We start from the raw sequence: 16,673 nt of genomic DNA, 5'->3' as shown, positions 1-16,673 counted from the left end.
ACAATGCCAGGTTTAGGCAGGAATTACTAAGCGCTTTAACAGTTTTGAGCACAAACTGTGATACAAAACACCTTTCCGTTTTAAAAAAAATCATTCTGAAATTCCAAAAATAATTTTGCTGCAAAGTTTTCTGTGCTGGTCAAAGTTACAGTGAAGAGTTACTAATGGCATCAGTTTGCAATGAGTGAACAGTTTGGTTTTATTTCCTCAAAACCAGAAATGTATTTCCCATCTATATGTTAAAATGAGCTAAATGTAGATATAAGGAACTGCCTTGCTGTGCTGGGGCTGCTGCTGGATTGAGAAGCGCAATATCCATGAATATTGAATTTTGGAAAGCCTTTAAATGACGTGTGGTCCACTCGCATTAAATTCTGCCCATCTCAAACCTCAGAGCTCCTCCCAGGGCTGGTTAGGGGATTGGGGCTGGAGTTACTTTGCTCATTCTTGAACTTGGATTAAGGCCTGGGGACACAGACGTGGGAAGGGGACACAGGGCGGCTGTGGGGACATAGATGTTAAAAATGCTAAAGGACAGGTGGGTGTCTTGGGTGTAGTGGGTTTGACGACATCAAAAGAACACAAATGAATGGGAATCAAATTATTATAGGAGACAAAGGGTAGAGATGAGCTAAATTCTGACACAGTAGTTGTGTGATAAAGGACTGGGGTTTAGAATGACCAGCCTTCTGACATAAAGGACTGTTGGTTTATTTTTAGAGTGAACAACCTTTCAACATGTTTTTGCATTTAAAAAAGCAATGTTAAAAATCAGCTCTGTGAAAGCAATATCATGTTACCATGGCAAAGAACAAAGCAACGCAATGAGCCTGGTTGTAGTGAGTGGAAAGAGATTTCATAGCAGTGCCTCTTTTTTCACCGGTTACACCGTTTCTGACCATCAGTACTGGATTTCTCGAGACATGGAATTTTCCTGATGGAAACCTAACGCTGCTTGCAGTTTTCCCTGTACAAATCAAAATAGGAATAACGGTCCTCTTGGTACTTATAGAAAGAAGGAGTAAATCTACTGCCATCACCAGCAGTAACATCACTAAAAGGAGTATAAACCCCATGTCCTTCCTTCTACCTGTGTGCAGAGGGTAGTATAGGTGCATTTTACATATTTATATGGAGATACGATTTGTTTCTAGTTTCATAGATTTAGTAAAGGTGCAGGATTTAAAACTGCTTTTGCTGTTTCAAATACAATTAAGTTTGATGACTAATGAGGAAAAAACAACCAAAACAAAAAGAAATTCACCTTTGCCTCCCCCCCCAAAAAAATAAAGCCAGTATTACTTTTAGGGTCAAATTTAAAATAGTGGATTTTCATTAAGGGGAACAAATAACTATTACTAGTAGTTTGAGATCAAATGGTACAAAGTTGGTTTAAGAACAGGGGCATCTCCTGCCTTCTTTCAGCACACTGTGCCAAAAAGTTGCAGTTAAATGGGTTGGATTACATAAATCGTTGTTTCAGTGCCACGAAAGATTGGGCTGTCAGAGCTTGTTTGGTTTTAATTAGTAAACACATGTTTAATATTACGTGTGGAAATAGGTCTGCGTGCTGCGGGAAGTGTTATCTCAATTTACTTTAGTGACGCTACTTTCCTTTATTTAAAGATAAACGGATTACCCGACTCGAGGTGGGATGAAATATGTCGAAAGGAATTGCCGGATCCAGTCCAAGCTGCAGATCAGTAGTGATGTTCGATGGAAACGCCTGTTCCTTAGATCAGTTGCTGAATAACAGAAGTAGCCAATATATTTTTATTATTATATTTTTATATATTATATATAAATAATATATATATAAATAATATATATATGATATTATTATATTTTTATATAATATAATAGATAGAATTCAGAATGGAATGGACAACACCCCACAGCTCAGAAGAGAGATGGCCAAGGGGCACATGGGATGGAATCTCTTAACATTATAAAATGCACTTGCAAAGTAGCCAGGGAAGGGTTACCCAGCGTTTCTCACTGTGGGTGAGCTCACGTTGTCCAGCTCCATGAAAAAGTCCATGCAAAACCAGATTTCAACAGCAGGATGCTTTCTGTAGGGTTTGAGAAGACGGAGGCTCCATCATCTTGCTATGGACTCCACACGCTGCTTGAATTGGGATTTGTGGAGTCAAAATAATCCAGCACAGGCTAAAATCGACGGGGAGTGTTTGCTAGACAACAGAGCTCTGATTCCACAACTGTACTAATTATATCAGCGTAAACAGAGACACAAAGCAAGTCAGGGACAGGAGATATTTGCAGTAGTTTGTTTCCCTAGTGAACACTGGATGGGACATGGTTTCCCTGGATGCGTTTTTGGACTGCTGTTTTTATACAAAATATATTGACAATTAATCCTGGCTTCCGAGAGCATATAAATGGGCAGGGGGAAGAGAAGTTTCTGTCTTATCCCATCGTTAAGGTTGCTCATCAAATGAATATTCCGGTTCTGGGAAGCGTGAAGGTCGTGCTGTTGCAGAATAAGGATCTTGCCTCCCATCTGGGTTGGGTAAAGCACAGCTTGTCAGAACAGGGGAGACTGTAGCTTGATAATTACATTTACCTCTCCTTGAAGGGTCTGATTTCCGTCAAATGAAAGGGAAAAGTAATTTGTTCTTGTTTCTTGCCTGAGAGGGCATCCCGTCGCCCGGCACATCGATCGCACAGGTTCTATTAGTCTTCAACAGGACCAGAATTAATTGGTTTGTATTACCCAGAGGTCTCAAGCTTGGATCAGAGCTCTGACGTGGTGGCCTCGGTGTTCAGAGCACCCAATCTGGGCTTTGCTGAGCCTGACCTAAACAGCGTAACCACGGTTCCAACAAACCAGGCAATTCCATGGATATACGTGAGTTAATGGTCAACCGTCCCTCCCCTCCCTTGGTGCACAGCCAGAAATGTAACAAATGTGCTTTTCCATGTATTTGTCTGTTGTCGTTTCTACCTAATGCACTTGTCTATTTGTGCAGTATTTAGCCTGCAGTAATAGGGTCTGTCTGATAAGGTGTTTTATACATGTTGGTCCTTCTGTTCTGTCCCAAATCGGTGTCAAATCCTAATGTTTATTGTTTTGTTGTGTTGTAAACTTCTCTTCCTCAAAATCATAAAGTTGTAGCAACTGTATATAAGAGAAAGTGAAGGTTATATTTTAAGTAGGCTCAGGCTGCAGTTCAGTTTGAGAGGTTGTTTTTCCAGATATCTTGGGTGGAACTTGTTGGAAAAAGGAATATCGGAGCATTAATAAATGGAGAGCGGGCCAAGCGGAGTGTGCTGCAGCAAAAGGTGTAGAAATGACCTGGAAACCAAGGGGTTTTGGAATGAAACACCCATTGGCTTGATAATGAAGGAAAAGGATGAGGAGCAGTCCCTCGAAGGGAAGAATGAAGGGTGACAGGAAAAAAGAGGTAGTTTCTTGATTTGCCAAACCAAACCATATGGTCAAGGCTACAACTGAGCTGCGGTTGATCTCACTCGCCTCTAATCTGCAGCCGTTTTCTTTCTGATGGATAAATATGTGTTTAAATAATGCGTCCTACCTACCTCTGTCCATTTCTTTTTAATGCTTCCTTTGACAACCGAATGCTTCCATTATGCCCAATAAACATCGTGGAGACTGACCCGTTCCCGCTTTAAATGCCCATTAAGGCTGCGTTTCCTTCGTTTCACCTTCCAAAGGAAACGCTGCAGCTGTTCATTATTTGCAGCACTTACTACAAGAGACTCATTTTCAGGAGCTAATTTCTTTTTTTCCCCTCCCCTTAGAACTTCATAAAACCGGTTTCGTTCCTGCCCACGAAGCCGCAGTGAATAGCGATTGCAGAGGAGTGCTGGGAGCTTTGATGGCTGAGCTGTTCTGCTTTCAAAGGCCACAGCGCTCTCTCAATGGCACTTTCTTTTCTTCCGTGGCGATAGGAAGAGGCTGCGCCGCATTGTGCTACGTCGTACTGAGATTTTGAAGGTGGACTTACTATATACCTGTAGGATAAAATAAAAAGGGCAACCACGTCAACGCTTGTCCAGCCGGCAACCACTACTATGGTCCTCGTACCCCGTCTTACCTCCGTTAATTGTTTATAACAAGATGAAGGTTCTGATGCTCCTCCTCGGAGCAGCGAGTATTGTGTCAAGGCAGTGAGTAGCTGGTTATAATCACCATCTATGTTGGTGTTTCTCATTGTTTTGTGTTTTGATGCAAGTGCTTTATTCCAGGGTAAAGAATAGAGAAGGGAACAATATAATTCCTAGGGAACTAATGGATAATTAAGCAACCTTCCCATGTTTTTGTTGATATGAGCAGGAGAACACACAGGCCAAAGAAAAAGCCTGTGTTTGGTATTTGAACTGAGGTGGCACCCAGAGGATTCAGTTTTCCCCAAGAACCCCATGGTTTGTGTCCCTTCTGTTAAGTGTTGTGATTATTGGGGGATTATAGGAGGTGCCGTGAGCTTTGCTGTGATCGCAGCGTGTGGAGCTGCGGTTAAGGAAGAGTCAGTCACCAGAACACGTAGAGCACCTCATCGGAAAGTCCTGTCGGTTTGAGAAAGGATAGAACCGGCTGAACGTGATGGAGATGAAATAAAAGGGCTGCAGAAGTCATATCATAGCTTCACTTTGCTGAATTGGAAGATCATCTCTAGTTGATTTAATGGCCCTTGATCTTCAGCATTGGAGCCAGGCAAGATGCAGCAGAGCAGAAAAGGCCGCAAGGAATATTCTGGCAGAAGTGAGACCCCGGGGAAACAGTGCCAAAAACCAGTGAGAAACAGCAACCAGAAACTCCATCTGAATGGTTAATTAGCGTTGAAAACTCACCACTTGCTTTGTTTGAAGAATATAGCGATAAGCAAGCACGGAGGTGCGTTAAGCTGCAATAAATTATGATGGTTGTTTCTAGATAGAACTGATACTAGTTGTTAAAGTGGGAGGCAACTCTCAGGTGGAGTTACCTTAGAGACCAAAGATCCAGAGCCAGTTATCTGATGGGGGACTAACAGCTTCAGCTCATCTCTGTTTCCTTTTCTTTTTGGTAGGAATAGTCTCTTTTAAACCCTTTGGTGTTGGTACCTAACGGTTTGCGGTTTCACAGAGACCTGGTGGGACTGCAGGGCCCTTGCTGTGGATCACGGCTTATTAGGATTATTATCCACATTTCACTCTGTGGAAGATACGTACGCATTAGATGTCGTATCGTCCAAATCTGAATTACTTCTGGTTGCCAGACCTGAACTATTTCACCATTGTGAAGAGGATGGGGCATCATATGGCTCCTGAAATACCCAGTAATCTCATGAACCCATTCTGTTAGTGATTGAAAAACACTGTTATGTATAACGTTAAAGGATATGGAGAAATGGCCAGTGCTTTAAGCTCTTTTTTACAGAGCTCAGATCATTGAGATAAATTGCCTTTCTTGCATTCCACATTCATCTTCATACACCTATTGCTATCCCTCATTTGCTCCATCCTTGTTTCGGGGCAGACGGAGGATAAAGAGTGTACCTTAAACAGTCTGCTCCGTATTTCAGGAAGCTTCTCTGGTCCCTGGAGAGAATTAAAACCTTCTCAGAGATATTATGATTCACTTTGCTTTCCAGAGACCCTGTGGACAGCATTATTTGATCCGATGCCTTCTGCTCCTCGAGGTTCTGAGGGTGGCGCACGCCCCCGGTGCAGCGCGTGTCCTGCAGAGCAGGCTCTGTGCTCTTGAGAAGCCCCAGTGCAATAGAAATCCAGCCTCTTTTCCACAATCTTTTCTCTCTTTCGTGCCGCAATGACTGCGGGATCATTTATTTCAGCCTTCCTCTTCTGTCTCTCCAGCGGAGAAGTGGCCTGGAGTCACAATGTCTCCTTTGTTCTCTTTCGAGTTTGGAGTGAAGGGACAGGAAAGGAGCAGAGGGCTCTGAGCAGCCCCCGGTTCCCCGCCAGAGGTGCGTGCGGGGTTCTGCTCCGCATGGGTTATCTTCATCTTTTTGGGCCGCAAATCCAATTTGAGGGGATTCTGCAAAGAGCTGTTGTCCTGGCGTTGCGGGATGCAGCGAGACGGCTGTGCGCTGCCTCTCGAAGAAACCCAGTGTGCGAGCATCCGGCTCTGCAAGCGCTCAGCTCTGCCGAGGCTTTGTTGATCTCGGATTAACTGCGCCAAAGGAGAGAGGGCTCTTAAAAATAGCAGTAGGCAAAGCCTTTATGTGGAGGTCTGCAGCATCAGCTTAAATTGTGGATGTCAAAGGAAAAAACCACCCTTAAACTGGAAGGGTTGAGTTCTGTTGTGCTGTCTTGGGATATTAGAGAGCTGAATCACTTCTCTGGTCCCTAAAGGGTGTATTTATTAATAATTTATTAATACATTGGTGGTTTAGTTCAGATCAGGATTATACTTTTGACACGAGTCTCAAGATTGTCCCCCCTTAACGTGCTTCAGCGCAGCCACAGAGAACAGAGACCGAATCCTTTTGCGCTGAAGCTGAACTGGATCCGCTCTGAGGGTTTATGGGACCAGCCTGGTGGTAGTTTGCTGTAAATCCTCTGCAATGTGTATGTTGTGGACGCTGTGTACTCAACACCAACCCCTGCGCTCTGCAGATTTGCTCATACTGAGCTGTATTGCTTACAAATACACACAGTCACAGCGGCCGCATGACGAGGGGAGTCATTTGGGGATAAAAGATCTGTATTCATGTATTTAGCTCGTGGAAAAATCTGTCCCTCAGTCTGCGCATCACTTGAGAGACCTCGGTTGCTATTTTCCTTTCTCCCACCCTTCATCTGTCACGCCTGTCTGGAGTACAAGCTCTTCAGGGCAAGGACTTACTAAACACATGAGCATTGGTTACCACGGTGCGCTCGCATTTTTGGTCGAGGCCTCTAGGCACTGCAAATAAACAACAGATTTTGCATGTTGAGAGGCTCCTTTATCTCTTCGTATTTCTTCTCCCAATCCGTTTCACCCTTGCGTGGTTGGGGATCTGGTGCTGATATCACCTGGGTCTCACAGATGAAGATGTTGAGTGTTTATTCTGTGTGGTCGTATAGACCCGTCAAAGGGAAAGATCCCACGCACCAAAGTAACACCACCCTCAGAAAAAGCTGAATCCCGTCCCTCTTTGCTGATCCTCTCGGACACACCGGTGTTACCTTTGCCAAACAGGACAAGTTTACATAAAACTCCGAGTAGCCGAAAGCCTTTTGGCTGGTTGAGTGATTGTTCGGGCCTCTTGTCGACATGAGCCGCGGGTATTTCTAACAGCAGCTCCTTTGGTTTCCAAAATCTCGCTCACAGGGCGGATTTTCTTCTCCAGCAGGATTCTTTGAACCCGATTCTTTTCATTTACACTCCGTTGCTACCGCTGTGCTCGAGTACAACAGTGGTGCAAGGTGGCAACGACTATTTTTGCTTGTTAATGTTGGTTGCGTCAGAATAAGTACGAAACCACTTCGTTTGGCTTTCCTGAAATGCCAGAGCCTGTACAGAGCAAATATTAAACAGCTCCAGGAAGCAGAGTCCATGTACTCGACAGCCCTCTCCTGGCCGCATTCAACAGTGCTCCCCCAAAGCGCTTTATTTCTGTTCGAATGTGTCTGGACGCTTTTTGTGTTTCAGAGCCGGTCTCAGATTTACACGTCACGAGCTCTTTGCCGGTAATTCCAGCTGTGGCTCTTGGCAGCTGTTTGGAAGGGGAGGATGGTGATGTTGGCATAGAGACCTCCCAAAGCTGCTCCTGCCCAACCCTCCGTCGCACCGGCTCCCTGGCACTTAAAATGGGACACAATTAACACAACTCGCTCATTTGCAACTCCCCAGAGAACAACCAGCTTGGAGTATCTGTCATCTGCTTCTTCATCGTCTTGACCATGTGGTTTGTGCCAGTTCTCAGTGGGTTGACCACTCAACCTTAGTTTCTGGCTGGTTATTCTGTGGAGTTGCTGCTCTCTCATGTTACACGGCGGCTGTTTTGAGGATTCAGCATGTGGTATGTTTGGATTTTTGGTGTTTTGAATGTCATCCAGACATTCCTTTCTGCTTTACAAGTGTCACTAAACTACTGTTGCTCAATAATTCTTTCCATTCTTTTTGCTTTCACGGAGTAATTGAATAGATCCACGTGGTTTTGTGGCAGCAAGGGTTGCTAAGCCAAGGATATTTTCTAACCCAACTTTCTCCCGGTTTTCTCAGAGATTCTGAGTATGTCTTTCCTGATGATTTCCCTGCATATTACAAAACTTGCCCAGAGGAATGAAAAAGTCATTTGTTCCCTGTAGACTATTAAAAAATAATACTCTCATTGTGAAATGCCCTTGCCTGCAATGCTGGCCAGTCTTGCATTCATTTTCTGCTTGCTTAATCTCTGATGTACAAAGATTCTCTAGAACATGACTGAAGCATGAACCCATGTTTGTTATTAATTTCCTAATGCTGTGCCAGTCCCTCCCCTGCCTTCTCCATCCCCCCTGTTCGCCGGTTCTATTCCAAAAAGCAGGAATGCTGCTGCTGGTCCTCCCTGCTTTGCACGTCACACACTCAAAGGTGAACACGGGCAGAATGCGTTTAGCAATGCGGTGAGTTAGAGCAATTCAAGGGTCTCAAGGCATTTTATGAGCTTTAATTAAAGTCCTCTCATTATTCTGTAGCGTCTTGTTTGGACGCAGTTTGGTGGGAGGTGAACGACACAGCTGAACCTACTAGTAATATATTTATAGCTGGGCACCCTCCTGCCAATTCCTCATCCCCAAATTCTTCTATTGCCTCAACCTAAATGAACCGTTTCCTTCCAGCTCTGCCCTGCACTGCCCTGTGATGTGCAGAGATTGTTCCCGAGCCTTTCTGGGAAGATGGGGATTATAAATCCTCGCCCCGATATGAATCCCATATCGCTACCTGTTCCCATCGGTGCCCGTGGAGGTGACAAAGTCACATCGGGAGGAGAAACCCGTCCCTTCCGCAACCGGATTAATGATCTCGCCAGCACGTTTGCAGCACTGTCCACACCGATTTCTCTGCTGGGAGACAGCGGAGGCAATTAAAATCTTGTAATTTCTCATGAATAGAATCCTGCTGAGACATTCGCTATAATAGGAGCTCCCTCCCGTGTCCGAGAAGGTCTGTAGTGCCAGCGGTTTCTTTCTTCTCTCTTACTGGAGTGAATTTATCTCACTATTCTCTCAGGAGAAATGAATAAATCCTTGAACTCGTGCTCAGTTTACAGTCACCATGCTTTGCTCGCTCCTCTCCGTGTCGTTTAAGACAATCCCGTCGAACAGCTCTGGATGTTGATGGTCTGATGGGGACCATCTGATCCGCTGAAACCACAGTACCACGAGCATCTCTTTTCTTTCTTCTTTTCTGCCAGTTATTCTTTGCACCCATTTTCTGCCAAGGACACCTTCAAATTGTCTTGAGATGTCTGAAAAATAAAACAAATGATCTCCTCTCATAGGCGAACGCCATAAAGTTGAGCACTGGATTTTAAATGATGGCAGAAGAGGACTCTCTTGTTGTAGCTTGTTGGCAATGCAGGGCTGGATGTCGTCTGTGTATTTAATATCGCCATATTAAATGGAATTAGTCACAATTATAAATGTGGCTCTAAGCATTTTTTGGGGTAAAAATGAGTTAGTCTGTCATCTGATTCCACACAAAACCATTTGGGTACAGTATAACTAGGTGACATAGAAGGAAAACCTTCTATTTCTGTTATCAGTCTGATAAGACGCCCGGTATCCCCTGTCTTCTGGCACTGCTGTGGTTTTTAATCATGAGCCGTCATGTTGCCTTGGTTATACATCCTCATGTCTTGAGAACAAAATATTGTGCAAAAATTGAGCTTTAGGAAGTACATTTCTGGTATCTTGATGTACAGAACCCATGTACAGCTTCGAACAGCATTTAAAAATCTTCAGAGAAGCCATTAATTTCTGGGTAGCTCTTTTACACCCTATAAATTCTAAGCAGATCTAATGAAAAGCCGTATTTTAATATGAGACAAAGACTTATTTCACTCATTCTCAGGCACCTTCATTTGTCACAGTGGCAGCAACATTATCAGATGTTCATATCAAATACTGTATGTATTTATTGTGAGTAATGGATGGAGCGCGTTACCATCTAAAAAACTCCACATTTCCCTTAGCGTCAGGATTTCTTTTCGACAGACGCAACGTGTTTCATGTCCCTAATATCGCTCTGGACCCGGGGTGCATGAGGATGCTCTGAAATACACAGGAATGTTCCAATCTGTGGTATTTCAGGCCCAAAATGCTGGGAATTTAGCGCGTTGGAGGTCAGGAGGATGCTCTGCCGACGTTATTACCCCATCATTGACCTGTGCTCTGCTCTTTCTTCTCCATCCCTTGGAGACTCGGCCAACGGACCTTTGACTCGTCCTGACAGATGAAGTACAAACGATCTCCGCTTTGCAGCTCTTAACGCGATGCGGAGGGAGCAGAAGCTCCCGGGGAGAATGTAGCTTGTTAAAGTATTAAATAACTACTGAGTTGCCTTTAAAAATACAGCATTTTGGAAAATATATGTATTTAGGCACCTAAAGATGGGGAGAGGCGCCCAAAGGGTTTCCTTGCATCTAGATAGGTATTACTACAACATTCCGCATCGCTTTTGAAAACTCATCTTCTGTCCCCAAGCAACGTAAAAGCTTTTTTTGACCCACCAGGCATCCATTCCTGTTGAATTCTATAGGAAATTATCCTAATAGCGCTGAAAGCAATATTAATGGCTTTCCAATGAGAATATCTGGATAGCTTGTTTATTTTATCGGATCTCCAGAGCGGAAAATCGAAGGCGACTGTGAATCTCGCTTGAAGATTTTCATCAGTGGACCTTTTTGTCAGGAGCCAGATACTCCATAAAACCAGAGAAAGCAATTGAAAAGAAACATTTTGCCCAAGGAACAATAACAAGGCTTGGAAGACTTTTCTGGGAGTTTCCTTCAGGGAGAGCTTTTCATTTGCTGATTGAAAGATCAAATCGGCCCATAGAGGGAGCAGTGGGGTGCGCGTGATTCCTTCTCTTGATCTCTAGAAAAACACGCTTAGTTAAACCCTCCATGGAGAGGTTTGGGTTTAAAGGGAAAGGAATATGTGTGGTAGGAGAGAGAAGGATTAGAAAGTTCTCTGTAGCTTAAAATCCAGTTCACAGTGTCAGCAGAACTGATGGGTGATGGGGTTTAAAGCGAGACCCAATAAATCATAAAATTTTGGCTTTACGGTATACCCTGTATAGCTCAGAGATGGTCTAAGAAGTTGGTGAATATGCCACATAAGAAATTAATAGATATACTTTAACTTTGTTTCGTATTAATCAATTTTGTAGAGTATTATATAGTCCCATAAGCTTCTTATGAACACAGCATATAATTTATAAGGTTAATATGCTTATAATCGTATCTAATACAGTGATGTTTGTTTAATTCCTGTAGTTATTAATTATCAGTTAACTTTTTATGAGCTATAAATGGACCTTCAATAGGACGTGAAACCATAACCTGTCCCGCGCCTCCAGTTTAGCGGTGGACTTGGCAGTCCTGGCTTAACAGTTGGACACAATGACCTTAAATGTCTTTCCCAGCCAAAATGGTTCTATAACTCTGATTTTTCTTAGTAAGACAGTCCGTGTCCATTTGGGGATCTCATTTTCCCAGCCAGAAAGACAAGAATTGAGTAAGATGAATGACCCACCTGTCAGTGATTTGTGGTATTTAGGCTCCAAATTTCTGCTGATACCAGCTTCTTTTTTTACTAGGAAATGGTCTGAAACCTGCCAGCCACAACTTTTTATTTCCAGCTTAATTTTTGGCAAAGAAAAAGCTCCTGTGTATTGAAGGAGTCATCCTGCGTCCTCCTCCAACCCCTCCATCCTTCAGGAGATGTCAGCCCTGGTTCTAAAGACCTTGATTTAATCCTCAGCTCTGGTAGGCCCAGCTTTGTTGGGGCCACTCATTCCATGTTTTGCTGAGGAACCTGCGGTCTGGTCCAAATCTGGTCTGATTTGGTCCAAATCGTGTTTGCCAGCATAGTTCAATGACTCTGCATTAGCCACAAACCTGCTGGACCAATAGATCCAGCTCTAAATGGATGTATGATGCTCCTAAGACCAGTTTGTGGGACTATCACGTAACACAAGGCAAGGGAAAAGATTGCAGAGGTAGGATCAAAGCAGATATTGGGCTTTATTGAGAAGAAAAACATAGATGGTACAGCACTTTGACTTAAGAAATAGGCGATTTTCTATGTGTGTGTGCAAGAGATGGAGTCACATCCCTGTGGAACATCAGCCCCCTGTGTATGTTTAGCAGCATGTCCTCGATTTCGTGGGGAGAACCGGTAGATGTGGATTTGGGGTTCTCATTGCGCCGCTGCTGATTTTCAGCTCACACCACATGGAGTGGGACCTTTAGCTACAGCCTGAAGCTCCATCTTGTCTCTCTGGTCTCCGTGTGGGAGCTGCATAGACCGTTAATCTGATTTGGTGGGAAATAGAGGAGGCAAAAAGTGGTTTGTCTGGAGCGGGGAGGAAATTGAACCTGAAATTGCAGGAAATTGGTTGTGGGACCAGAAGAGTCTTGCTCGATGCTTCATGCGTAACATCAGCGCCCCAAGCCCAGGTGGGATCTGTGCTGCTTAGAAATCCTGCGCTAATTAAAGGGGTTTTTGAAGACGTTCACATGAAAATCAAGTCGAGGGGTTTCCTGATCAGCTCAGATGTCGCACAGACAACCTCAGCAAAAATGGAGCTTGTCAAAACCTCGGACCACCCCGTGACACAGCACTCAGGCTCCTGAGTTCTCCATTGCTTAACAAATGAGGTTTGGTTTTTCTTTCTGTCAAGATGAGAATTACCTCAGGAACCACTCATGTCAGAACAAGAGGCTTATTTTAAAACACAGCCGGGCGCTTTTGTGTTCGCTCCAGTTGGAAACAGAAGACGACACGTATCCATTCGTATTGCAGAGCTGACTTTGGTGTCTGCGTTTGTTCCTTTTAATGGGTTTAATCGGAAGTGTATGGTTGTGAATTTTCCTGAATAGGAACGTTCTTCCGAGCCGGCTCCAAAAGGATGTTCCAGCGTTGTTAACTGTGAGTTTGCAGCAGTGTGGAATCCGCTGAAATTGTTTATACCGGCTATATCTGCCTGATGAATCTATCGCTATGATAGTATATCTTGCTTATTTTTACTCTAAATTATGCTAGGGTTTAAAATGAACTCGGAATTTGATTTATCAACAGCTATGATGCTAATTCAACGATGGAGTCGTGGTGTTATGAGACTAAATATTAGCACTAATGAGAAAACATAGCTTCTGTATTTTGTAACTCCGAGTTTCCACTCCTTACGGACGACGTCTAAAGTTGCGTGTAATTTAATCATGTCATCATTAACTAGGCAAGTATTTACACATAAATCACTTTACCTGGATCATAGACTACCAGCAAATGTGAAACCAGATAAGGTTCATGCTTTAGTTTTGCTTTGCAGAATATTATATTATTGTCCACTGGCTGATAATTCTGGTCCCATGAGTCGCTTAGACATCCACAGCCATTCACGTTGCCGAAGGAAGAACTGCCTTCTCCATGGGTTAATGGGTGGTACGAGATCTTTCTTCAAAACCGAGTAGAAAGAAAGAAACTCATAATATTTCCGCCATGAACTAGATCTGTTCTGCAAACCTGCCTTTCCAAAATCTGATTTAACGGTTCACCAGGAAATTATTTCAACCTGGGACTGCTAGCAATGAGATTTTGCTGTACTGCAAGTGATTCTGAGCGAAACAGGGAGTTAATCGCTGTCTGATCCGCATCGAATCTCCCCTGCAATGAGTCTGTTGCTGCGAGTACAGGAGGAAACACTGAAGCAGGAGTTGAGGTCAACACAAAGAACTTGGTTTTCTATTAATTCTCTTGCCGTTACTTGGTAGACAAGTGTCAAACCTTAGCCTGAATTTCAGGTTGTCTGAACAAGTGAGAGAGTCTATAGAACTACTGTGAAAGAGTTGAAAAAGCAGAGTGTTTACCCACCATTTAGGGTTGTTGTTGAGATCCTGATCCTTTTGACTCCCGTTTGGAGAAGGGGAGAGAACAAGCAAACCCAGGTGGGTAATGGACTGTGTTTTATTGCGGAAAAGCCGGGACCTCAATCTCTCAGCTCTCCACAAACAGCCCTTGGCTTTTATAGAACCATCAAGAGCCGCCTTAAAGGCTGAGGACAAATTCCAGCCCTGATATGAATTGGCGCGGATATCGCTGTATCCAAGGGGAGTTATAGTTTCTTGCGCAAAGGCTGAATTTGATCCACAAGCGAGCACAGTTGTCCCATCAAATTCTCCCGAGCAGCTTGTCTTCGGCGTTCTTGCCATTCAGCTGTCACGTCAAATGACATTTTCAGCTGAATTCTCGCTGGTGGAAGAGGTTTGGAATCTCTCCAGCCTTCTGCAGAGAAGCAGGGGAGGAATCGAATGCAAGAGGAACCCTAACCCTGCAAAATTTAACAATTATCCTAATGCCTTTGCTTTTTAATACCTTTTTGAATGAAGTGTGCCCTGCAAGGGAAATCTATGATAAATTAGCTCTGTAGCCTTCACTTGAAGTTCAATGTGGAAAATAAAGGGGCGTTCGTTACAAGATTGAATTATGTGTAGGCCATCTCCAGCTGTAATGAGCTCAGGTTTTCTAGCGGCGGTAGAATAAACTCTTGCCTCTATCTCCTGCAGCGTGTGGTTTGTCTCCCTAAGAGCCTATTTCTTTCGACTCCATCAGCTCATCTCTTACAGATGATAAAATTATCTGCAAAGATTTGTATCTGATGTTGCACCATAAATCATATTTAGTTGCAGGATTAACATTTGCAAGCATAGAACATTTATGGAAAGGGAAAAAAAAAAAAAGATGATGGGGGGGTTGGCAGCTCCTGGGTATTTATGTAAAGAATCACAGAATCATGTTGATTCGGGGTAGATCTCGCAGACTCTTCAAGTACATGAGCATTTTCCAGGGTGCGGATCTGCTCAGCCCCAGCGAGCATCACTCAGGCAGCTCCTATAGCGTTTTGGTGAGTTGGGAAGGTGAAGAACCCAGGAAATGGTACCTTGGGCAAGGTTTAGATTGGATATTAGGAACAATTTCTTCCCCAAAGGGCTGTGGGGCATTGGAACAGGCTGCCCAGGGCAGTGCTGGAGTCACCATCCCTGGAGGGGTTTAAAAGGCGTTTAGACGAGGTTCTTAGTGACATGGGTTAGTGCTAGAGTTGGGTTATGGTTGGACTCCATCCTGAGGGTCTCTTCCGACTGAAATTATTCTTTTCTATGATTTTTAAAAGCTTTGCGCTACCAGCAGCTTGCAGGTCACCCCCCATAGCCAGATTGTCAGAACTCAGCATGCGAGTCCCTTTTGAAAACCCACCCTCAAATATCAGTGTTGAAATGGAGAGTAGCCCCCTCTGATCCAGATCCAGCGCGGGTCTGTGATCCCGTAGCCTCGGGGCAGGTGGAACCTCCATCCCCACATGGGGACCGATACACAATCCTGTTCCCGAGGGGTCAGTGTGTGCTGCGGACGGCCCCGAATCCTCACTGGTTTATCTTGCTGCAAAAACTGTGCGATGAGCACAGATAATGTGTGGGAAACTGCAGCAGGTCTGTGGAATCCTTGGCAGAAAATATGAAAGTAGAGATCAGCCTTGAGATATTAAGATTTACTCTTGAGAAGGATGGGAGTAAAGGAGTATCTGGAGAGAGGAGAGATGTACCCGTGAGAGAGAAGGGGATAGAAGAATAACATGGATGATAGAAAAATTAACCGATGAGATGTTAGTGCTGTAACTTGTAACCGATAGTGAAAAGACACATGAACTGGTAGAATTGTATAAAAATGCACTTTTAGCAATAAATGGCATCTATTACTTTCATCTTGAAATAACCTGGTCCATGTCGTTTGTCCTTCTCAACCGCAACAATAATGCTGTACAAACGCACGCCTAACCCCATTATTAACGTATTTTTCCCTCTTTTGCTCTCCGGCGCAGGTTCCTCACCACATGAAGACTTTACCCTATTACAGCTACGACCAGCCGGTGATCGGGTACTGCCAGGCCCACAAGCCCCTCCATGTCAACAAGGGGTACGAGGCCGTGGGCCGGGACCAGGCTGAGACCACCAACCTGGACCTGAGTCGAGACCACAGCTTCATCGCCACCATCGCGCGGTCGGCCGCCCCGGCCATCTACATCGAGAGAATACCAAACTAACGCCGGGACGACTTCTCCAGGCGGCGGAGCGGAGGTTCTTGCGAGGGACCTTTCATCTCAGAAGAGACCAAGGCAAGAAACTCAATCAATCTACCATTCCAGTTGCAAATGTTCCAACACGGACCAAGGCAAGGGGGCTGAACTCCGCGCACTGTGGAAGTGCTGTCTGGCAGTACACGCTGAGAACTTCAGGATTTTCTTTGCTTTAAACTTTCCAACAAATTCCTCAATGTAAATATTAAAGAGAGATTGTCAAGTTCTTATTAAAAAAACAAAACAAAACAAAAATAGATTTCACTCTAGCTACATAAAGGGATGGATTAAGAGTTTTGTTTGTATATTTGATTTTTCTACATTGCACGGTTCCAGGGACAGAGAACCACAGGTAAAAAGTGAAGGG

At 44.1% G+C, this 16,673-nt stretch overlaps 1 protein-coding gene across 1 annotated transcript in view; it reads left to right on the top strand.

Moving 5' to 3' along the window:
- The window catches only part of LRRTM4 (leucine rich repeat transmembrane neuronal 4), a gene marked incomplete at both ends in the record, with an annotated part of 150,760 nt that extends 134,487 nt beyond the window's left edge, over positions 1-16,273 (top strand). Inside the window, one exon of the mRNA XM_080360265.1 lies at positions 16,052-16,273. Within this exon, the coding sequence (XP_080216391.1) occupies positions 16,052-16,273 (222 nt within the window). The remainder of the gene's footprint in view (positions 1-16,051) is intronic.
- Positions 16,274-16,673: the final 400 nt, after the last annotated feature.

This window comes from Nesoenas mayeri (assembly GCF_963082525.1).
Source record: "Nesoenas mayeri genome assembly, chromosome: 27".
NCBI classification, from domain to species: Eukaryota; Metazoa; Chordata; class Aves; order Columbiformes; family Columbidae; genus Nesoenas; species Nesoenas mayeri.
The sequence above is the reverse complement of the archived record's forward strand: the minus strand, read 5'-3'. Positions and strand labels throughout refer to the sequence as shown.